The sequence below is a fragment of the Poecilia reticulata genome, chromosome 18 (assembly GCF_904066995.2).
Source record: "Poecilia reticulata chromosome 18, P_reticulata-male-v2, whole genome shotgun sequence".
In the NCBI taxonomy this organism is placed as follows: Eukaryota; Metazoa; Chordata; class Actinopteri; order Cyprinodontiformes; family Poeciliidae; genus Poecilia; species Poecilia reticulata.
In genome coordinates this window covers 2148773-2172597 of record NC_088847.1, presented here as the reverse complement: position 1 = coordinate 2172597, position 23825 = coordinate 2148773, and the positions used below count along the sequence as shown (strand labels likewise).

At 39.1% G+C, this 23825-nt stretch overlaps 1 protein-coding gene across 3 annotated transcripts in view; it reads left to right on the top strand.

Annotated features, from left to right (window-relative positions):
• adam19a (ADAM metallopeptidase domain 19a) overlaps positions 1-19296 on the top strand; it is a 182697-nt gene extending 163401 nt beyond the window's left edge. For 2 of the 3 annotated variants that reach the window (XM_081600058.1, XM_081600057.1), the window contains exons 18-23: positions 2696-2804; positions 3311-3452; positions 6794-6893; positions 11171-11422; positions 12589-12794; positions 14529-15377. In XM_081600058.1, the coding sequence (XP_081456184.1) occupies positions 2696-2804; positions 3311-3452; positions 6794-6893; positions 11171-11422; positions 12589-12794; positions 14529-14577 (858 nt within the window). In that variant the 3' untranslated portion in view covers positions 14578-15377. Of the gene's footprint in view, positions 1-2695; positions 2805-3310; positions 3453-6793; positions 6894-11170; positions 11423-12588; positions 12795-14528; positions 15378-18982 lie in introns of those variants that run through there. The other variant, XM_081600059.1, reaches the window with a different exon arrangement.
• Positions 19297-23825: the final 4529 nt, after the last annotated feature.

Below are 23825 nucleotides of genomic sequence, written 5' to 3'. Positions count from 1 at the left end.
GTGATAGCAAAGAGACCTTCCAACCTCAAAGTCTTAGAGTTCATCAACAAAGATAAATCATCAAAATATTGGAGGGAACCTGCTGAAAGGTACAAACAATCAGAAGAAGGGTTAGGTTCCTTTAATGTCAAAAACAATTTTTCAACTGATTATCAAAAAATCTGTAAATACTTGTTGACATGTCACTTTTTGGTCAAACTTTAAAAAATAACAGATTTTTAAAACTATCTTTTCAGAGACTGTGCTTTCCAATCAGAGACAAACTTCTTGGTCAAATAAACTTCAAATCTAAAACAGTTAGGGATCTGAATAACTCTGCACTGAACTTTTACATTTATTTTCACGTCTGATATTAAAGTACTGGGTGTCAGGCCTTGTTTTTGTAACAAAGTAAAAGGAAAGAGTGAAAAAAAAATCTGATGAACAAAAGTCAGAAATCCAATCCAGCTGTAGCCAGTAAAATAATTACATCAAAATCAAATTACCACCGATAAAATTTGACCGATTTAATAAGACAGATTTTCTTATTTGTTCATTTTCATTTCCATTTTATTAAGAGGAGAATGGAATAACATGCTCTGTTGTATTGTAATAATTTCACAATCCACAAAAGCAGCTTCATTAAAGACTGCCTTTGGCCACTGAAACCAATCAGCGTGTTAATATTCTGATCAGTTGAGCTCCAGGTTTGAAATTTTTCAAATGTCAAAACTCATTTCCACTAGAGGTGTGCCGATCGATCGGTCACTGATCATAATCGGCCGATTTTCGTGAAAAAGAGCATGATCGGTGATCGCCGATCATTTGCTCTTGTTGCCGATACCGATCGCCTGCATCTCATTTCGCAGCCTGCATGTGCAGCTGGTCTCCTCTTTCCTTCACACTGCGCAAAACGTGCAGCAACAAATCCTAAGCGATGTGGAACTATAACTCACTGAGTGAATGGGGAAGTTTGCGTGTTGCGGCAGAAAATTGAAGCACGTCAAAATGCATCAACACAACGAAGCTAATACGACATAAAAACTATGCCATACTTGACAGAGTTTGGCTACATCGAGGCTCACTGCAGTAAAAAAGACATATGGAGGATCAGATAGCAGGTAAAGCAGCGCACAGCTACAAACACTCACCCGGATTAGCATGACGGTCAGAAAGCTAAACAAATAACCCGCAAAATTATTTAAGTCTTCGAGCTGCGATGTAAGACGCTGGTTCTGATCTCGCTGTTGAACCGCCGCTACGCGCTACAGGTAGTAATATTTCACAGACGAAGTGCCGCTTCTGCTCCACCTGGTAGTGACTCTCACACCGAACATCTGTTTAAGCTGCAGCATCTAACCTAAAAAAATACATTTTACATACGTATTAAAACTTTCACTGTCCTAACATGAGACAGATAATCTCTAAAAAATAATCAATCTCCTCCCTGCTCTGCATAATTACTCCGCTCAGTCAGAAACAGCCACTCAGAACTAGCAGTAATCAGCTAGCCGCCATGCTAACAGGAAGTTTTCATTCAGTAACTCTGGATTGTTTATTGTAATGGATCCTGTATTTGCCTTTGAATGTTAAGTTTTATACTTGAATTTTTTTGGCAATGTTGAGAGGTTTTATTTTGGCTCTTTACATTATTTAGCGTCTTCAGAGACTTCATATGTTATCAGTCTGTTAAAGATAGTATATACAATTTGCAGAATGCCTGTTTTGTTTAGTTTTCTTCTTGGAAAAAGTTATTAAAAACAAGTTTTTGTCTAAATTAAGGTGAATTCATGGTTCCTTTTTCCACATATTGTAACCGGTAGTGTTTATGATAAAAAAATAATAATAATAATTTTGTGATCGGTATCGGTGATCGGTATCGGTGATCGGCCCTCATGGATGATCGGTATCGGCAGGAAAAAACCTGATCGGCACATCTCTAATTTCCACACAATGAGCCTTGTTCCACTTTCTGGCTACAGCTTCACAAAAAGATTGTTCAGATGATTTGTTTGTTCTTTTATTACTAGAGCTTATTGTAATAAGCTCTAGTAAGCTTATTACAATAATAAGCTTACTAGTAATAAGTAATAAAAGTTTGTTCCTTTTTGCTAGTTCTTGCATTCCTTATTATAGTTTGGACTTGATTCTCTAGATTTGTTTGATGTTTTCTAACAGTTGTAGTTGTCCCTGCTCTGTTCATCTGTCACACTCCGCAGCACAGCTGTTATCTACATCGCCTCATTCTTCTCTACCTCTGCTCTCCCATAACTGTTCTCACTCCCCTCTGAGTTGCTCCTCTGCTTCCCTGTCAATTTCCACTCATTCCTCAATTGTAAAATTTTAGTTATGACAGTTCTGTATTTGATTATGACTATTTTATACAAAGAACATGTTTCCAAATGTGACAAGCATTTTTGCATCTCTCTTCTGAGGTATTCTTATTTATAGTAAACACATTCAGCCAGAAAAATTACCTCCCCAGATATATTATTAGGACACAAACAAGTCAGTAATGACTTTATGTGAGTGGTATAGATGAGAACACACTAGCATGAATTCCTCACACATACATTGAGCTTCAGTCAATCACTAATCCTGAAACTGTTCCAAAAGCAATCTCTTGTATTTAGACTGTATTTTGCTCCACAAACATAAATATGCAAAGTCTAAACAGTGAACAACTTTAACCAAACCTTTCTGATGTCTTCTGTAGGTGTGTAACAGCAATGGGAACTGCCACTGTGACAGAGGCTGGGCTCCTCCCTTCTGTGAGAAGCCTGGCCTGGGTGGCAGTGTGGACAGTGGACCTGTGCAGAATAATAGTGAGTAAATACTGATGTATTCTGTTTCTGATTTTATCCCATTTAAACATTTCAAATGACCAGTCAACCCTGGGATTACATATAATGTCCAGCTCTGACAAATGAACAAAGTCAGAAGAAATCTGTAAGAAAGCAAATACCTTAAATGAATTGTCCTGCACCTATAGTACAATGTAGCTCTTTCTTTAACTCATATATGTCTTCCCAAACCAGCTTCAGATATCACTAGCATTAACTAAATTAAACTCATTTGCACATGCAAACAATATCATCAGAAGTCTTTGATCAGAGAGGATCCTTCTAAACACCAGAGATGTTTCTTGTTACGGAGGTGTGTCCATTTCCTGGATTTGTTTTCAGTCAGTCTGTGCGTGCGTGCGTGTCTGTGTGTGTGCGTGCGTGTGTGTGTGTGTGTGTGTGCGTGTGTGTGTGCGTGTGTGTGTACGTGCGTGCGTGTGCGCGTGCATATGTGGTCTGCGTGCGTGCGTGTGTGTGTGTGTCCACAGATCAGGTGGGTTTAGTGGTGGGTCTGCTGTTTGCCTTCCTGGTGGTCCTTCCTGCAGTGTTGCTGCTCTTCTACTGCTACAGAGTCAAGACTTCATTCTACCACAAGTGGATTTCACAGAGAGAGCAGAACAAGAAGAACAAGTACTGTCTCCCCGTCATGTCCTCTGTCTGTCTGTCCATTACTGTGTTCTTGATTTCCCTGCATACTGAGCATCCAAGGGATCTAAGATTTCACAAAAATGTTGTCTCATCCAACAGATTGACTGAATTTGACTGATATTTGCCAAATTTTTAATATTGGCCATCAACTGAAACTTCAAGAACTACTGACTACAGTACTGATTACTGGCCAGATTAATGATTATCCATCAGTCAGCTGTAGTTTAATGAGTAACTCCATCTGCCAACTGGTTTCAGTTGTATGTACTGTAAAAAACCAGGTCTGTCAACAATAACTCATGTGATTAATCAAAAGAATTTAACATTAATCAAACCTATTTTGACACTAAAAGCTTCTCTCCTGCTGAGGGTTACCTTGTTAACAGCAGAGCTTTATGAACTTGACACATGGAGAACAATGTGTTCTTTCACAAAGGTGAAAGTTTTTAAACTTATGTAGCGTCGCCAGCCCACATGTATAAATCTACTTGGAGGAGCTCAAAATTTCACATGAACTACACCACTTGGCTCATCGCACCAGTTCAATAGGTAATGAATAGAAACATGTTTGGTTTGAGACAATAAAATATATATTTTCCAATTTTTTGTCAGAATATGAATACAACAGCAGTTTTTGATATGGGCTATATGTGTAGTTTCCCAGGTGTCATCAGAAAGGGGTGGGGGGGGGGGGGGGCACTCAAGACTTAGAAAATAAAATCTGTCAGTTGTCCCCTGAACAGGCTTACAACTACTTGTATGGATGTGTAGAATAAGTTGCTATGGAGTTGTGGGAGACTACTTGCTGCCTTCTGCTACAAAAAAAAAAAAACAATACATAATTGCTTGCATTTTAATTGGTTGGAGTGCGGCAGGAGGATGGGCTTGCCAATGGCACCATTCAAGATCCACAACTGCATGCATATTTATATATGAAGCTTAAATGTTAGGCATAGTAATTAATCATGATTTATTACAGCGCCAGAGTGTGATTAGTTTGAATATTTTTTTAATTGATTGACAGCACTAATAAATACACAGATAACCTTTTTTTCTTCACTGACTTTATATCAGACTAATTTTCCTGTTTTGAGTCAATTCTGATTACAAAAACAATGTGTTTGCTAAAGGCCAGAATAATGAGATTTTAAGAATATTTTCCTTTTTACTTAGTACAGAAGCATTTAACTGCCTGCTTGTAAATAAATTCAGAAGCAGTATCTCATTTATCTCATTTAAAGGAGAGTTTTTATTTAGAGTAAAAAGTTTCTCATAACAAGAAAATGTTTTCATTATAACAAGATAGAAAATTTGTTAAAATGAAATGTCTAAGACAACATCTAAAAATCCCTAAAGTGTTATTTAACTGTTGCAAACTTTTCTGTTTAAAATAGCAGATATTTTGTATTAATTTACGCAAAGATTTTTTCAAAAGCATTTTTTATTGGGTATTAAAAAAAAAACATTTTTACAACAGCATAATGAAAACTGCCCATGTTCAGCTGGAAACGTAAATAGCACTGCAAACAATGTAGTGTGCATGCCAGACCTATAGGTGGCATGTGACCTGTCTGATCCAGAGGTGTGTAATCTTAACCCTTTGCTTGTACAGAGGTGCATATATGATCTATGTTTCTTCACTGACAGCCAGTGAAGAAATATACAGTCAGAAATGTCAGTGCGCAATGAGCAGAGATTGCCTTAACATGGCAATCTCAAACTGCGCAGCATGAGTGCAGAAGCGTGAGAAGATGTGACTGATGTCATGGTTTCCAAATGTTTTCTTGCATTGCATATCTAGGAAGTTTCACTCTGGAGCCAGTTAATGAAAATTTGTGTTTTTATTCAGCCAAATACCATGTTGCCATGTGAACGAGAAGGCAAAACAATGCGAAGCCTTAAATTCAGAATCTTTAAAATGACTGACATGGGTCAGACATTCTCACTATTTTCCAAAAACAGTAATTGAATGGAATTTTGTCCCATTCTTCCTACACTCCTCATAGAAGCACATAGCTATGTCTTGTTCTTTCAGTAGATCAATACATAAACCAGAATGTGTTTACCAGAATCAATGGCAATCAGAGCCACTGCTCATGTACAGCAGAACAAAACAAACTCCATGCCCTCATAAAGCCTTGAGCTTTTTATGAGTTGTGCCACATTCATCACCACCTACAGAGTGATGAAAACAGTGGTTGAACATGATATTCTAGGCTCAGGTTGTGATTTATAGAACCGTATCAGTTTGGAGATCATGCAGCAACAACCGACCGTCCAAATAAAGACAGGAAGAGTTAAGCAAAACTCTGATGATGCTGAGGTTACTGGGCCTCATGGACAGCTAGCACTAACTGCTGCTGGAACAGATCATGAAGAAGTGAGGGAGCTGTATGGAAAGGTTTCTAATGAGTCTTCCAGTGCAGCAGCTGCAACAAGAACCCTCAGAGTCTACAGTTTTACTCGAGAACTAATTTTCTGGGTTCATTTACAGTTCAGCTAGTGGCTTCTGTGGTTTTGAATAGAGTATCACCTTCCTACACTTTTAAAACTGCAGCACACACAGTTTGATCACTAAATTAGCCAGACTGGGGGTTTTAGACTGTGTATATGATATAATAATGTAATAAGTATTTACTTGAGGGGGGTGAATATTTATGCAAACACTTTGTTCTAATTGTCATTATTTTGTAAAAATTAGTTTTCAACTTGACATTAAGGGTTTTTTGGTAATTTTTTTGTCAGACAAATTTTATTGCTAATGATTGATTTGTAAAAGCAACAAAAAGCACAAAACAAAAACTTTTGATAACGTTTGCTCTTCACTGCTTTCAGATTGTGCTAAGTGATTCTGAAGCATGTGTGTTAAAAGCTGTAGGAGTCAAATGCAACATGTGTTAAAAAAAAAAAAAAGACAAAATGGCCACCTTGATCCAAAATGGCCAACTTAGCTATTGGGTTTGGACCATTTCTGCAAGAGATTTTTTGGTAAGTCCTGACAAGTTAGAGTTGTGTACCTCCATAACTCTCAATCGAAGCATGGCTTAGAGATGTATTTTTTTAAAGATTTCTGGGAGAGTGCTGTAGTAATAATAATAATGATAATAATAATAATAATAATAATAATAATAATAATACTAGAGAGATACGGCTACAACCACCATATATTGGGGTGGATTTCTGTTGGGCGGTGAATATGATCAGTCACAGTGAGTTTAGCATTCATCCAAGAGAGAAAGGATATATCTTGTCCCTTGAAGTAAAGCAACATGTCAGGCACAAGGTTCTGGCTTATTTCTGTCTGTCCTTCTTTACTTTTTCAGGAAAGAGGCTTCAGTGGATAAAGAGAAAAATGGCCATCTGAATCCTGCCTTTCACCTGAAGGTGGTCGGCCCAATCAACAAAGCTAGTGGCCACAAGGGGGTGAGTGGAGAGATTCTGTGGCAACAATGGGAGAAAATGGAAGGAAAGGAGGATGGTGGCCTTGTTGTGGTTTGATGACAGGGTTTCTCCCAGAAAACTTTCTAAGCCCGGTGGTCAAGGCGCCGAGGCTGTCCACCGGCAGTCCACTGGGTTTTTGTATTAAAAGATGTTAAGTAGACAGGAAAAGTAAAAATATCACTGGGTAATTATGGGAAAACATCGCCAGTGAACTGCTAATATAAACCCACAACTAGTCTTAAAAACAACTAATCAAAAAATAAAAAAATACAAATAAATAAATATAAATTATTTCCACTTTTCTTAAATCCAAATTAAGTCAGCGGCTCCATCAGGCCTCCCAGGGCTTCAGGGACCCCATAAATGCTAATATTTTAACACAGACATATAAATGTAACATTTGTTTATTGAGATTATCAATGCTGCTAAATTTGACATAATGGTTTCAGCATACCTAAATCAAAAAAATTTAAATTTAACATTTATACGTAAGATTTTAAGGAGCTCCCAAGTTTACTTTGTAAAAGTTCAACAAACAATACTCATAGTCAGATTGGTTTGTTACCATAGCTACCATCTGATGCTGAGTTTAATCTTTGAGTTTCAGCTCCGTTTGTTCACAAATACAAATTAGTAAACTGCAATTATAATGTATTGCTTTTTAGGTTTGCCAATTAAATTAGTCCCCTGTCCTAGATTTCACTAAATCTAACACAGAAGCTGTTAGAGGTGCTGATGTTTTTAGCAACAAAAGAACCCCCTAAAGCAAATTCTGCTCCGACCCTGTATTATGTGTTAAACCCGCTGCACTGCGCAGATGAGCAAAATCTTTGTGCAGATTTAATTCAATGCTGCTAATGTGGCTTTAGTAGCTCTTCCATGTCGTGTCTGCTGAGTTTTTAACAAGGGGACACGGAAACTATTTTGGCTGGTCGAGTTTCTGGACGAGTTTTTCAGATGTGCGGTGGCCGCGCACATTAACTCTGTCTGACTAAGTAGACAAAGCATTTGATACGGTTTGGTGTTTAGTGTAACCGGAAAAATAACACTAGTAATAATCATGGGTGAAAGTAAGGGGGTACGGCAGGGTACTGCGTACCCCTAAAATATTTAGCCAGGGTACGCAGTACCTGCAAGAGAGGGGAGCAGCTGTCTGCTGTAAAACATGAATAGGTTCACTGTGCAGCCGTGAGAGAACCCACTAATTAGCCGTGACTGATTAGTTTTTCAAGAACAATCTTAAACACGACTTAATGAAAACCTTTTTTCTCATTTCATATTGTTTCTGAACTCTTCGTGCTTTGCTAGAGCAGGGGTGCAACACGACGATCGCGGAAGGTTTTGAGTTGATCTCGGCATTAGGTGACAAACTGAACGCAGCCAGGACGATGAGACCAGCACGTCCTATGGCTCGCTTAAAACTTTGCTAACTTTATGAAAGAACAACAAAAAAATCAACAAAACACGTTCAAATTAATGACCCAACGAACAATCTCAGTAATTATTGTTTCAACAAGGTGTTGCGCAATTCTGTGCGTTTCGGTTCCATTACCAAAATAACTAGCAGAGCAGGAGTTTAAAATGAACTAATCAACCACCGCTGTGTTCATGAGAGGCTTATTAATTATCGCAAAATAAATATCAAGCCTGCAAACCTAATATCGTAACGGACTGAATGTTATGTTTTTAGCATAATCTCGGGTCGGCTTGTGTAGCGCAGGAGGTTGCCATGGCAACGGGTGTGTTTAAATGACAGAGAGAGACGGAGAGTAAAAGGGTGCGAGTGGTTTAGTGTTGACCACCTGTTCGGGTTGTTTTACCTTTTTTACCTTTGTCTTGGTGCATCACAGCCGCTGTAGTTTCTGAATGTTCAATAAATGACAAACTTGGACTAATTACCTCGTTCTTTGTGAGTATACGTCATTTACAACAAACATCAAACACAGTAAATATGTTTCATTAGGTATTTAACAAACAAATGGCTTCTACCGCGATAATTATGTGAAATTAAATTAATTGTCTAATAAAAAAAAATAGTTTGGTTCTGTCGGCTCAGGTTTGAGAGGCTTTACCTTTATTAAACAATTTTGATTTCTGCCTCTTATTTAGTGGAAATATTGATGTTGATGAGACTTTCTCCAACCTTTTTCAACCTTTATAGCTCCACTGTTGAAACTGAGGCTCTAACATTCACAAATGACATTGAAATAAAATCCAGTCCAACATCCCGTTTGAGGTGATTCCTCTGGAACATGTTGGAGGAAAAATATTCCAACTTCAGAAGATGAGCTTTAATCTAACAGAGCTCTGTGGTTCCTCCTGTCAGTATGAGAGTCAGGGTGAGGAGGCGCCATGTTAGGAAGAGAAGTGGAAGCTGCAGGATCTTCAGAAAAAACGGGTCATGATGCTAGGCTACTGATTATCCCTCTATCTGGACACAGGATCAATAGAACCCGTTTAAAATATAAAATAAATGGTTATATGCCAGACATGGAAAACTAGGATGCACTCCATGCCATGATGTTCAGAATTTAGGTCTTATGACATCTCAAGGTGTCAACATTGCAGCCAGTGGGCTGAGGGAGGAAATACAGCTTTATTTTGTAGCAGTTCAAGAGCTACCCAGCAAAATTAATTATCACAGAAACTCGAAAGCACACAAAGTTATATATATATATATATATATATATATATATATATATATATATATATATATATATATATATATATATATATATATATATATAAATAATGTGTGTGTGGATGCGATCTATGTTTTCGCATCCACCTGAATAATGTGTAATTACGCCACTGGTGGCAATAATAATAATATAAAATCAGCGTGATGCGTGACTGCTAGGACAGCGCGAAAGCTCCTCACCGGGTTAAACCTGCACGATGAGGTTATCGCTGTGTCGTTAACTAATAACGCACCGACCAACCGCGAACACATACATAAACTTTACAGGGAAGACGGGGCCAAACGTTGGGCAGCGTGTTGAGATGTAAACGTTGCATAATGTTTTGTTCACAAATATAAATCATTCTCACCGCTCACTCAAAACACCACTGAAAACGCGACTACAAGTTATTCCTGCGGTTCACGGAAAGCTGCGCAACCAGAGCTAACGCGGTGGGTTTAAACCAATGTTTCTCAATTCCGGTCCTCATGCCCCCCTGATCTGCATGTTTTAGGTGTTTCCCTTCTGCCACACACCTGGATTGAATCTCTGGGTGATTAACAGGTTTCTGCAGTATTTGATGGTCATGCAATCATTTGAATCAGCTGTTCTGGAACAGAGGCACATCTAAAACATGCAGAGCAGGGGGGCCTGAGGACTGGAATTGAGAATCACTGGTTTAAACTCTTACCTTAATCAATAATTCCTCATAACTAATCATAATTCCTCATAGGGAGCTGATGTAAATATCCATACAGTTCAGCCTGTGTCCATTTCGAGTGAAAGGAGGCGCGCGCGATCCGCGCTGAGGTAAACTTAATCCAGCTATGGCAGCGCGCGAGGTGATTGGTCAGTACGCTGCCGGCTTTAAATGCATAAACTATAAACACATCTTCTATAACCATATCTTTCAGGAATAAATCTGCTCCGGTAGTGAAACCCTGAGTAACAGAAACGTTCGGCTTTAAAAAAAAGGCTTTTTTTTTTAAATAAAAAAAAAAAGATTATTTCCCCCCCCCCCCTAAAACAACAAAAAAAAAGAAAAATCAAGAAAGGCTTAGCCTGGTGGTGGTGCTAGTAAAGCATGGCGGGCCGCCAGGCCTATAACAAACTGGGGGAAACCCTGATGATGAATGTAAAGTGCCCATGAAGCTGACCTTCATCTTAAAAAGCTTTATTATTCAGCAGCTTGTTTTCTTATGTGACCACTTAGTCTGCCTCCTCCTACAGCCTCAACACTTCTCCATTAATTCATCAGGCTTTTACTGCACTGTTCTCTTTATTCTTTTATTGGAAGCATCAGTGGCAAGGAGAGAGAAATCAAGTGTACAATAGGGCAGAAATATATAGCTGGAAGATGAGAAAAAAATCTCATTAAGAAAACGAAATGGCAACATAATGCCAAATGTATTATAAGACATTTAATCTCTCTATAATTGCTTTTAAAATAGTTAAATAGGACTGGATCCAATGGATATATTTTGAAAAGAGAAGCAAACTTTTTTTTAACTACTAGAAGTACCTGATATTATTTAAAACCATTCCTGTGTTTTTAAAGCAAATTTTTGTTCATTTCAGCTTTTACACACCCGCAAAGAGGTCCTGCCACTCAGACCAGGACTAGTGGCAAATGGCACCCAGCCAGTCAACATAGTGCGACCTCTTAGACCTACCCAGTCCCCCCAGGGGGCTCCTTGGGACCTCAAGGTGGTAAGACCACCCTTAACAGCTGGCAAGCCCCCAACAACCCCACCCAAGTCACCTCCCACCCCACAAAGACTCAGCCCTCCTAAGAAACCGCTGCCCCTTAACCCAACACGTTCCCCACTGGTAAGAGCCTTTATTTACTCTTCATGGAGCTGCATGTGAATTCTGTGTTTTATAGAACTATAGCTAAATGTTGTATAACATTAACACAAGAGAAGCCTTCAAACAGACCATGAGAAGATGGATCAATATTTAGGAAGAGATGAAAGGAAAGCAAAACTTAACAGTAGCAACCATTTATCTCATATCAACCAAACGAAAATAAACATATTTAATATATGGTACTTATTGGAATTTTCAATTCTGGTTAGGACTAGTTTGACTAATTAATTACATAGATTTATCACGTTAAAGAATTTAATCAATATATTGCCTTTTTTAAGATTCGATTCACATGTTGCATTCACATGTTTCTGGTATGCCTGTAAATCTGACGCACTAACAACATCTGCAAACAGCAGCAATGGACAACAAAGCTACTTCTCTTGACTCACTGGGGGTTACATTCTACTTCAAAACCCAATGCCATTGAAACTTAGAAAAGACTATTGTGTTCAAGTTGTGCTAAAGGAAGTTAGCCTTATCAGCAAAGCTAGACTAGCCTAAAGTAGCATCTCAATGCTAAAAATGTAGCAGCAACACAGGCATCTCCAATCCAAATGTCAATGTTTCTACGTTCAGATTTCTAAATTCCTGAAACACTGGAAATATTAATGGGTAGAATAGAACTTTGTTCCAATTTGATGGTTGAAGAACATATTAAACACTATAAATATATTTGTTGTTGAGCTCATATGTGTATTTATTAAATAGTTTAGCAGCAAAAATGTGTTTTTTTGCTGCTAAGCTTTATAGTTTGCTAATGTATAGTTTTTGATTAAAATATGATCCATTGACTACAGCCCCTGTAATTAACTCCATTAAAACATGTAATTGAATTCCGTCACTAATTCTAATTAAAACATGAAATTGCTTGAATCCAATGTATCACAAAAATAAACCATTTGGAATCAAGTTTGAGGTTAATAGGAATGTTATTGAGCCACAGAGCCATCTTAATCAAGACTGAAATGCCTCTAAATTACATCAATATTTCTGATGTTGTCTTTCTTATATTTGTTTGAAACAAAGAAGAAAGTTTCTGTGCTTTCTCCTTGGGAAAACCAGCGTATTATCTGCTGGTCAGATCTGGTTCCTCAGTTACCCACCGTGTCTCTGCTGTCTTGTAGCGAGTCTCTAAGCAGCCGTCCAGACCGGCCCCTTGTCCCCCTCAGAGACCTCTGCCCCTCAGTCCAGCCAGAGTAGCCTCCACCACGGTGAGTCCCAGTCGCTCTTCTGGATGCAGAGCCACAGGCCTGCTGGTCATGATGCCTCCAGCTCCTGGGCCACAACCTGTGGGGAAAGTGACAACCATTCCCCCTCTCAGAGTTCTCAGGTAGGAGAACACACATCATACTAATATGAAGTCCTGTATTATTTTCTGAACAGAGTGACGGTGGTAGATGTTTTCCCAGTGAAAGTCCAGACTTATTTCATATGTAGCAAGATCACAGTATGTAAAAAATGATTTTCACAGATGCTATGCATCCAATCCGACTGAGTTTTAGCTGTTTTGCAAAAACATATTGGCAAATATTTTACTTTGCAGATGTGCAGAGCTGGTCCAGAGAAACACCAAAAAGACTTCAGCTGTAATTGCTGTTGCTTATCTACACTGTAGTCTGTCTGATCTACACTAAGAGGTTCTGTTGAGTGGGCGGGAAGTCAAATTGCCATCAACAATCGCTGTCCAGAAGCTGTGCATCATTCAGTCTTCAGTCTGACATGACTTTCTGCCCGTGACACTGATTAGTTAATTGTTTGTCCTCCAGTGGCATTCTTTGTGCCAGCTGCTTTTTCATTAAATAAATCACTGTTTCATGTGTCAGCGTTAAACACATCAGTCACTCTGATGGACAGGATGGATCTAAAGGTCTGCAGGCGGGGAAGAAAGTTTCCCGAATGAAATGGACTGGAAGTGGTTTCAGCAGTGCTCACTCACTCACTTCTGGACCTAAAAAAATACATTAAATATTTTAGTCTAATTTTAAGTCAGACAGTGGTGAAAAATACAGAGTGTAAATATCTGCTTTAGCTGCACCACCGTGAAAATGCTGTAATGTTGAAGTGAAAGTGATGTCTGCATACTGTAGTTGCTGAAGCTGTTTCCAGTGTTTCCTGTCTTCTCTTTCTGAGCTGTTTTCTGCTCCAGACTGCGGTGCATCGATTCAGTTCTTGTCTGAAATTCAGCTTCCTTTTCATGGAAGTGACAGTCCCCTCTGCAAAGCTGTGTACTTTTGTCATCTGGTACAGATTCATTCTTGTTTCCATAAACGTACTCTGACATTGTAAAAGTGTCAGGATGAGAAATCTGCCAGGTATTCTGTGCCGTTTTGAAGCTTACACTGTACTTCAGAGATGAACATGGTGTATGTTTTCTCCACAATGGGCCTGTGTCCATTTCGAGTGAAAGGACATCATGCTAACGCGGTGAGTTTAAACCCACCGCGTTAGCATGATGATGTTGTCAGTTGTCCTGACAACGTCATCATGCTTCTTCTAAGCTCCTCTAGTTGTGAACAGGTTTGCACTGCTGTTTAGCTGATTTGATTTTAACTTTGATGCGATTTAAGTTTTTGAGGTTGGAGGACCTCCTTTTTATCACCCTAATTTTTAGCTCCATCCACAGATTCTCTTTCCTATCCAAGTCAGAACTCTGGCTGATCATTTCAAAATATTCATTTTGTTTCCAGTCAGGAGAAACAGGGTCAAATAAGAAGATTACTTTGAACCTCCATCAGCCAGAGTTTAACATAATAAATCAGTAAAAGGCTCTCAATGCAAAAGCATTGCATTGACTCTTGTTTTTTAATCCTGTTTTTAAAGCACAGTTTGTATTTGGCTCTAAATAAGCATCACTGTGGTGTCTCACAATGGGAAGGAATTATTTTGTGCTTCAAAAAGCCGAGCTGAGAAAACAAAGTTTTTATCTCTGTGGCTCAGAAAACATATTTTCATCAGTACAATAGACATTGGTTTTGTTAAAATGACAAAGAATGGAACATATATGAAAATCTTGAGCAGCTTAGTAGATCTTATGCAGAAATCTTGTTTTCCTACCTGCTTCTAGACCGATCCCAGGTGCCAGACCGAACACAGCCTCGCATCCACGAAAATGACCTTCTCCTCGCCCCGCCCCACCCTGCCCCGCCCCCCTGGTGAGGAGGCAGCAGCTGACAGCCTATTTGCACTAAGGAAACTTTAGCTGGTGAACACAGAGCTTTCACATGCAGCAGAGGACAAACAGAGCTGGTACCCTAGACATGGAGGAACAAACAGGACTCCAACATTTCAGATTTCTAATGAACCCCCCCAACCTCCTCCACCCTGCCCCTTCTCAGTCCTCTCACCTTATTTTCACCCATTCTCCCCCCATTCCTGGCGTGTTAACATTACCATGACGACGCTGCGTTGTGTGGAGGCCTTGCAGACTGAAACATGTTGATGGTTATTTACCAAATCAGTTTTTAGTATTACTGTTTTTTTATCTATTAATGCTGTCCATTTCTAAAATTGTATTTTGTAATGAGTGTTGCTTTGTTTACAGTTTGTTTCATTTTGTGTTAAATGATTTGTGTTTTGTGCCAAAGAAGTTTTTATGTACCTGCGGTGTGTCTGAATTGCTGTAGAATCTTGTTTTAACAATTCACCCCCCCCCCCACCCCCTTCCTTCTACTTTTAGTTTTTTTATCATTGTTTGTATTTTACTGTATGAAGAATGTTCCAAGTTAAACGTGTCGGTACAGATGTCTATCAGGGGAAGGATAGCCATTCACTCAGCAGCTTCTTATCCACACTGTTTACAAGGTGGAGGGCTGATGGGTAGCTGACAGGACACATCCAGGTCTTTATGGAGTTTTTATCTTGTTTGCTCTGTTTTTCATTTCAGCTGGTGAATATAAATATTTTTACAAAAACATCAAGTTTTGTTTTTTATTCAAACTTATTTTTCCTTTTCCTTGAATCACCTTGTTAAAGCAGATCATCTTCCTCCATATCATCACACCTTCCCCTCCAATGTTGAACACATTCAGCCGTCTGCATTTATTTGTGATATTTCTAGCTATTTATAACTTCACCCACCTGGACAGAAACTTCCCAGATAGCACACGATGTTAAATCAACTTTGAGAAATAGTTAGAATCGTTGATTTTTGGTTGAAGTCAACAAATGATGGTGGATCAACCATCAAACAATCCTCCACCTCTAGCCAAGTAACTAACGTTGAAACTGTGTCATTGAATCAATGTTGTTTTGTCGTTGAAATCTAATGACTGAAATGCCGAGGTCTGATCAACGTTGAATCAATGTCAGCTGTTTTGCTGCACACCTTCCCCTCCTTTAGGAGAGCTCTGATTAGTTCTCTCCCTGGTGGTGGTAACAACCTTTTCAGCTTGTCAATGTTCCTCTTAGGGATTTTAACGAGCCATCATTTGATCCAGGTGCGTTAAACCAGGGAGAGAACTAAAATATGCAGGATGCTGGCCCTCGAGGACCAACTTTGGGCACCCCTGCCCTACTCCCTCCCAAGGCTCCCCACACCCACCTGCTCCTCCCAGCCTTCCCCTCTTTACCCCCTCTCATCCCTTCTTCCCTCCCCCCATCCTTGAGCTCTTGGTCAGAACATTTTATTACTAAGTGGGAGTTAATCATGTTTCAAATTAGGCACTACATGTTGAACAGTGGGTTGTGATTCCTTTATGTACATTTTCTTACTTGTCTGTAAATATTATTACTGACTGTGCACAAAAACATCTACAAGTCTCTACTAGGAGTGTACAGTCTGACTCCTTTTTACACTAGTGGTTTGTCCCAACCAAACAGCCACTTTCCTGCTGGTTTGTTTGCAACTGGCTTCTGAATTGAATTCTCCTCTGAGCAGTTTTATGGTAAGTTTTTCAATATTACTTTGATCTTAAATGTGTTTATTGAAAAATAAGGGCATTGTTTTGTGCCTATACTAATCCTGGTTATTTTGGGGCAAAACAGATATTTTTAATAATTGAGGTCATGTCTCATTTTGTATTATTTTCATCCTACCAACCACTCAAGGCCTAAGTATGAAATCCTGTGAGATTTGAGTTTTTAAGATGGGGCGGGGCCTGTTGTTTGGTCTGGGAGAGCATGTGGTGGACAAGGAAGTGTAAGGCTGGCTGCTCCAGGTGGGCTTTAAATTTTTGTGATGGTAATCACTTGTTTTTCATTTGTTATTATAATGTGCTTAGGGACGTGCTTAGATGTGTCTATGTTCCAGAACAACTGAGTTATATATTTGCATGACAGTCTGCAGCCGTCAAGAAGTGCAGAAGGTTGTTAATCATCCACAGATTAAATCCAGGTGAGACAGAAAGGAAACACTTAGAACATGTAAGGCAGGTGAAACACTGAACTAAACCTGCTAATGACTGATTCAGTCTGTTGATTCTTGGGTTGGTAACTGGTTAAACTGAACTGGTCTATTATTACTTGTGCGGGATCTTTATCAGCATTGGACATTTTTGAATGAATTTAATCAACTTATTTGGAAATATTTGTAGTTGATTGAAGATTAAACCAGCTATTTGATGGAAGTTTATTCTGTATAAATTATAAATTTTTCCAACTACAGTATAAATCACCTTTTGCTCTATTTGTCTCTGGTGTGTTACATAAACCCTGATCCTCCGAGTTTTATCTTTAGGTTTTCTGATAAACAGCCTTTATTTTAAATATTGATTCCCTCATTTTAACATGAGTGCAGAATCATAAATCCTACACTAGACTGCAGCTTGATGGGTACATGTAGTTGTATACGTAAACATTAAGATTAATATTAATGAAAGATTAAGAAATTATCAGTGAGTGTACATGGGGAACTATATGGTTAGTATTTGTTAGTGATGGGTCCAGCCACACCGACGCGCCGGCGCATGCATCAAGCCCATAGACCAGCACCCTGTCGGTGCGTATTGGTTTCAGCAAGCCACGTGACGGATACCAATACAGGAACTGTTTCGAAATGACACTGGGTGCCAAACTGTTTATAAGAAAGCGAATCTGTCAAAAGCAATTGCCAAACAAATTCTTGATTTTTTACATTGTCATCTATGGAGCAGCTTCGAAGGAAATGTTTCCGCAGTGTGGGACCATTTTGATCTTATATTGGAAAATACATTTTTCATTTTTGTCGTTTCATCCGGTTCTTGTCAGTTTCTACTTATCTATCTGAACCCAAATTCAGCTGAAACTGACTTTTAGTTTACTTTCATATTATGTTCTGCTTTATATTATGTTAAGTGTCGCATATGTTTAACTCTTATTTAAATAAATCCACCTTTTCAATGCTGAGGCATTATGAGGCCAGGCATGAGAATGAAGTCCCAGATACACCTATAAACTCAGATATGCAGCCATTCTACAAATTACTCGGTTGCTTTTTATAAATTATTTCATGTACAGTGAACCCTCCTCGCTGTAACGCGGTTCACTTTTCACGGTATCGCTGCTTCGCAGATTTTTTTGTGCAGTTTTTTTCCACAGTGTTCTTCGTCCTAATTGACCATATGATTGGTAAAAACATTCTCCGCGCTACCTGAGCGCCAATAACGTTACGGTGTTTAATACAAATTGGCCACTCAGGAGATGGAAACTGAAACTTTCAATGTCTGCTGGGAATAAAAACTGTGGCCAGAGGCAGCAGAACCCGACCGGAGGCTCGTTTGATGAGATCCGTCGCTCTGCCGTAGATCCAGCTGTGAATCTGGAGGGGCAGGTTGGAGGAGACGCTGTAATGCCATGACTGCGGGTCACATTAATGAGGCCCGATTGATGCACATCCGCTGACCTGAAAACAGGTTTTGTTCTTTGGTTTCAATGTAGAGTATTTATTTATGCCGTGTAATAACTGTAAAAAATAAAGGTAACTACTTCAGGGATTTCGCCCATCACGGGTTATTTTCGGAACGCAACCCCTAAGAAAAACAAGGGTTCGCTGTAAATGTAGTGTTTACTTAATTTTTTTCTACAGCTGCAGAAGTTTTGTCAAAAAAGCGTAACGGGCTTAATTTCAAAAGTTTGTAAACTTTTTTTTTTAATAAAAGTGTGTGGGGGAAAAAAACAATCCATGCATCCTCATTCCAAACACATTCACTTAAATTTTCACTTTATGGTACATGTTCACATTCTTTATTGACTGTATATCAAATATATTTTAAATGTAACTGAAGATATGACATAATACAACATATAATATTCAATAAAATACAAAGACTTGAATCTTATTGTACAGACTTGGTCATCAAATCACTACGTTGCCTGTAGGAATTTTTAATGTCCAGCAGGTGTCAGTATTGAGTGACACAGTATCGACACAGTATCAATACAGTGTTGCTATGAGTCGAAACGCCTCATGACGCCTCATTTACCCATCACTAGTATTTGTTCTCAGACCTGTAACCAGGACACTGTTTAATCTTTCAGAACTTTTCAAATGTTTATCATCTTTCTAACAGACACCTTCCTCACTTTTATTTTTGTGTTTTTCAGTCGTTGCTCTGCAGTTTGACAGAAAGCTGACTCTTGAGGACCGCAGTAAAACTGTCAAGAAGTGGCTTCATTACACGCCAGAACGAGATGAAGACATCGCAAGGAATCAAAGTGACGCCAACCAGAGTCTAACTGGGGTACTGTTGTACTGTACCCCAGTATAACTTGTACCGTTTCCCTAGTCCATACAGTACAAAGCTTAAACCTCATGGACTCTGTTCTTTTGTGGACAACAGACTGTTCTGACAGTCAAAAAGGAGTCAAATATGTTTAAAGATCTGTCCCTCTTTTCTTAAATAAAATGTTATATCAAACCTATGCTGTCAATTTTTTAAAAAAAACCCTATGGCTTACAAATGGCTGTCTGGTTGAACGATGTGTGTGTGAGGGTGTGGATCCCTGTTATACTCAGCCCTGGCTCCAGACGAACAAGAGGGGGGATTCAACTTTTTGGGGGGCAAAATGAATCGTAGCTGAACATAGACAACAACACCAGTAGCCTACAAGCTACTTGTTAACAAGCTTAAGGTGCTGTATTGATATTAGCAAGCTAGTCATCTTTTAGCTAGCATTACCTGCATCCAACAGCTTTACTCAACAGTCTGTTAGTTTGGGGGAAAAACTCAAAAGTTCTTTGCATTTTGCTCGTTTGCTACTGTTGGGAATGGAAATCCCGATCAATGAATCATAATTTGTGTTGACACACGGAGCATAAAATCAGCCAAGAAAAGCATTCAGACTTTACTTATTTTATTCACTTTCAGCGCTGAAAGGAGACGCTTTTACCATTACATTCGAGAAGAGTTTCTAAAGTCTGTGCAGCATCTGACAAGAACAGAGGTTCGCTGATTATATGGACTGAAGACACTCCCTGAAATCACACCATGTCTCTGTGTCCCTGATAAGTTTCTGTTTCTCTCTGAGGAATGAGCCTTAGCCTCTAACAGAATCAAAAATGTAACTCTTTACTGTGGGCCCTTTGTCTAACAGCATGTGACTCTTTCTCGACCTTGTTAAAGCGTCTCAACACTGCCAATTCTAACACACGTGTAGCTCCGCACAGCAGCAGCAGGTCTCCTTCACTGCCGCACAGATGTAAAGCCAGCACGAGCATCGTAGTGCTCATGTTGCATTTAAAGGTGGCTCGGAAAAACAGGTTACGACGTGTTAACAACGGATTAAACGGTTTTAACTGCTGATAAAAGTGACAGAGGACTTAATATGGGATATGGGACGTGCGGAAGACCCTACTGTATCAAATTGACAGAAGAACAACAGAGAGTTGGCCGTTCTAAGGTAAAAACCCAGCGCATACAGTGTTCATATTTAGTTTTTTTTCATCCAGATGGCTTCCCACGCCCCCCCTAGCGGGCGCGCCCCACTGTTTGGGAACCTCTGCATTAAGGCCGATTGATGAACACGCACATCCGCTGACCTGAAAACAGGTTTTGTTCTTTGGTTTCAATTTAGAGTATTTAATTATGCTGTATAATTGTAAAAAATAAAGATAACTCTACTTTGCGGATTTTGTTTATCGCGGGTTCTTTTTTTAAAGCAACCCCCGCGAAAAACGAGGGATCGCTGTATTTTTTTCCTCCAATGAATTGGCCTAAATTGTACACAATATATGTGACATCAATGACGAAAAAGGTTTTTGAAATAATCAGTATTATTTCCAACATCTAGCTTTTTAGACTGAGTATGTATATTTTTGAAAACCAGAAGATGTTATGACCTTTCGATTCACCTCCCCTGACGGTGTGTCCGTGGAAGACTGGAAGACAGTGGCGGACAGGTAAAAATATTTCGGGTCGGACCAGAATTATTTGCCTGATGGAGGTTCGGACTTCTAATGAGTTTACATTTAATGAGTTTGGAGCACACAGAGAAAACCTAAAGAGAATGTGATCTACTTATTGTAGTTTAAGTAGAGGAATAACAGCTGACTGTTGAGAGAGGAAAGAAATTAAAGTGCAGATCCGTTACGCAGAAACCAGCGCAGTGCGCTGGGCAATAAATGCTCCACCGTTACGCTCCAATTAATCACACATGAGATGACAAACGCCAAATATACAATATATAGTTACACTGCTTAGTTAATGGTGTTTAAAAACAAAACCAGTAAAAACTTAACTGAGTTAATATGTCAGATTCCCTCCTCACCCTTGTCTTGATAAGAACAGAGAGCAGTTCGCTGGTTTCTGTCCAGACTGTGATCAGCTGACCACTTGGTGCTCAGACAGTTTCAACTTTACGCACAGAGAACATCGTGGAGCTCATTATTACTCAGACTAAGAACAATATCTATCAGAGAATCATCTCTGATCTGGACGCTTTAACGGACCAGCGGCTTTGGAGCGTCTAGCGCAGCTGATCCGCTTCTGCTGGTTTTTCTCCCGCTGAGGGATCAGGAAACGATCAGAGTTCTGTCGTCTTCTAATCACATCATTTCGTGAAATGTTACCTGATTTCAAAAACGTTCTAGCAGAGAAATAGTAAATGTTTCGTTTGATGACTACAAATTGGAAATAAAATGATTTTTTTCTTTGACGGACAATGAAAAAACTCCAGCGCCACCTCTGCTCCAAACTAGAACATTGTCGGCCCCTCTTCGGTTTTTTCTCTTTTTGCAGAGGATCAATAAATAACTTATTGGTGTTTTACCATCACCACCAGGTATGAAGTGCTTTAGCCTTCGAGTTGCACCACAGCGCAGCATAACTGAAACATCCAGGAGAAGAATATCAGCTTGTTGTTATGAGTATAAAGGAGGCTGGTATCACGCCTGATAAAAATCTATTTATTTATGTCACATGGACTTATATAAAGTTTTATACATTTTCTTTTCATATATTTGTTTTTCTTCTTTAGATATTAAGTTGACTTAGAATGATTCCAAATAATGTACAGGAATAACCTGGTGCGGTTACATGTCAATCATCAGGGGGGCCACTAGGGGGGGCCAATCAGATGACAGGGGAGGCACTGGCCCCTCTGCCCCAACCTCACAACACGACACTCATTTAATGTCCTTCCAGATATTCATGCAGATCAGATCTCACTGCCTACGTGTGTCAAACTGGATGTCCAGACTTTAGAATGAGTGCAAATATTAAGGTTGGACAGGGCTCTTAAAAACTCATCAGCAGGGCTTAGAGTGCTGCTGGTCAGGTGGCTGGAGCATGGAGACACATAGAAAAGTTTAAACTCTACAGCAGGGGTCCCCAAACTTTTTCATGTGAGGGCCACATAACTTTTCCCTTCTCTGGTGGGGGGCCGGAGTCAGTTTGTAACAGAAAAAGTGTGACGATTGCAGGAGTGCCTAAATGTAAAAATATATTGTTTTCCAGAAAGCACAATCAAATAACCCTCTCTGGGTTTTTCACAGAAAAAATCCAGGAAATAACTATTTATGAAATAAATAATGTATTTTCCAGACTATAAGCTGCACCCCCAAAGTTAAAAAAAAACAAAAAAAAACAGTAAACAGCTGCACCGGATTTTAAGCCGCTCCAGGTTTTCCACAACAATGCAGCAGCACGCAGCAGAGGGGGGCGGACACCTAAAATTTGAGTCATAACAGGTCAATTGAATATCACATTTATTACGCTTGAAAAAGTAAAGGTTGCCAAGTTTAGATTTAACTAAACTGATTACGGTAGTTTCCGAACGGTAACAGTTAAAGTGCTGATCCTTCGTGTTGCTACTAGCATTTGCTAAGTGAAAATGGGCACCTTCTTCTTCTTCTTTACATTTCAACAGCAGCTTGCATCCATTATTGGTGCACTACTAATATATATACCTATCTACACCTAGATATTATTATACCTAATATCTATACCTCAAATTCTCATAATGATCCCAGTATTATTAAAAAAAATGAAAAATATTCTTTTTCCCCTCATTGCTATTTAACTGATCAACAACATTCTCAAATTTCAATTCCCTATTAAAACCTAATTCCATTTTAATGGCCGCTTTCTTTTATTTCCAATTTTGACTTCCAATGATTCACTCATTGGGGGGCTAAACCACCAGGGGGCTCTTTAGCTCTTTAGGACCACTGCTCTACAGCAACATGTCAATGCTGTGGAGTTTGGGGAAAACTTTCACATCTATTTCAATTTGATTCAGTTGATTTATATATCATGGGTTTACAATGAAAGTCATCTTAAAGCACTTAATAAAATAAACTATATCAAAATGTGTTTAATTTATGCTATTAATATCCCAACCTGTTAAAATTAGAGACCGTCAACATGTAGCTTCTTTCCATCATTCCATTGTATATAATACAATACAGTCCAAGTGATTAGATCATACATTGCCAGTAGGTAAATACCCAGTAGTCTATGTTGGGACATTAGATCTTGACTTTGCTGCATCCCTCACCCTAAACAAGCACGGGGTGACAGCTGAAAGAAACCTCCAACAGAACCAGGCTCAGTGTTAGCAGCTGAGACATGACAAATACTAAAGCACTGGCACTATACCCAACAGTAAAGCCAAAGATGACAAAAGAATGTACCTGTATGCAAAGAGAACAACATGATCATTATGTCCTCCAGTCACTCAAGCTAATAAGAGGCATAACTTTGGAGAGTACCAAAATGATCCAAACCACCAACACTTTATCAAATAGGAAGGTTTTAAGCCTAGTCTTAAAAGTAGACAGGGTTTCTGTCTCACAGACTAAAACTGGACCTGGTTCCACAGGAGAGGAGATTAGTAATGGTAAAAGGTTTGTTTACAGTGGTTATAATGATAACTATATAATTATGTAATTATATATACAATAATGTTCTACCCCTCTCAAAAATAAACTCAAGTCACTGGACAGATT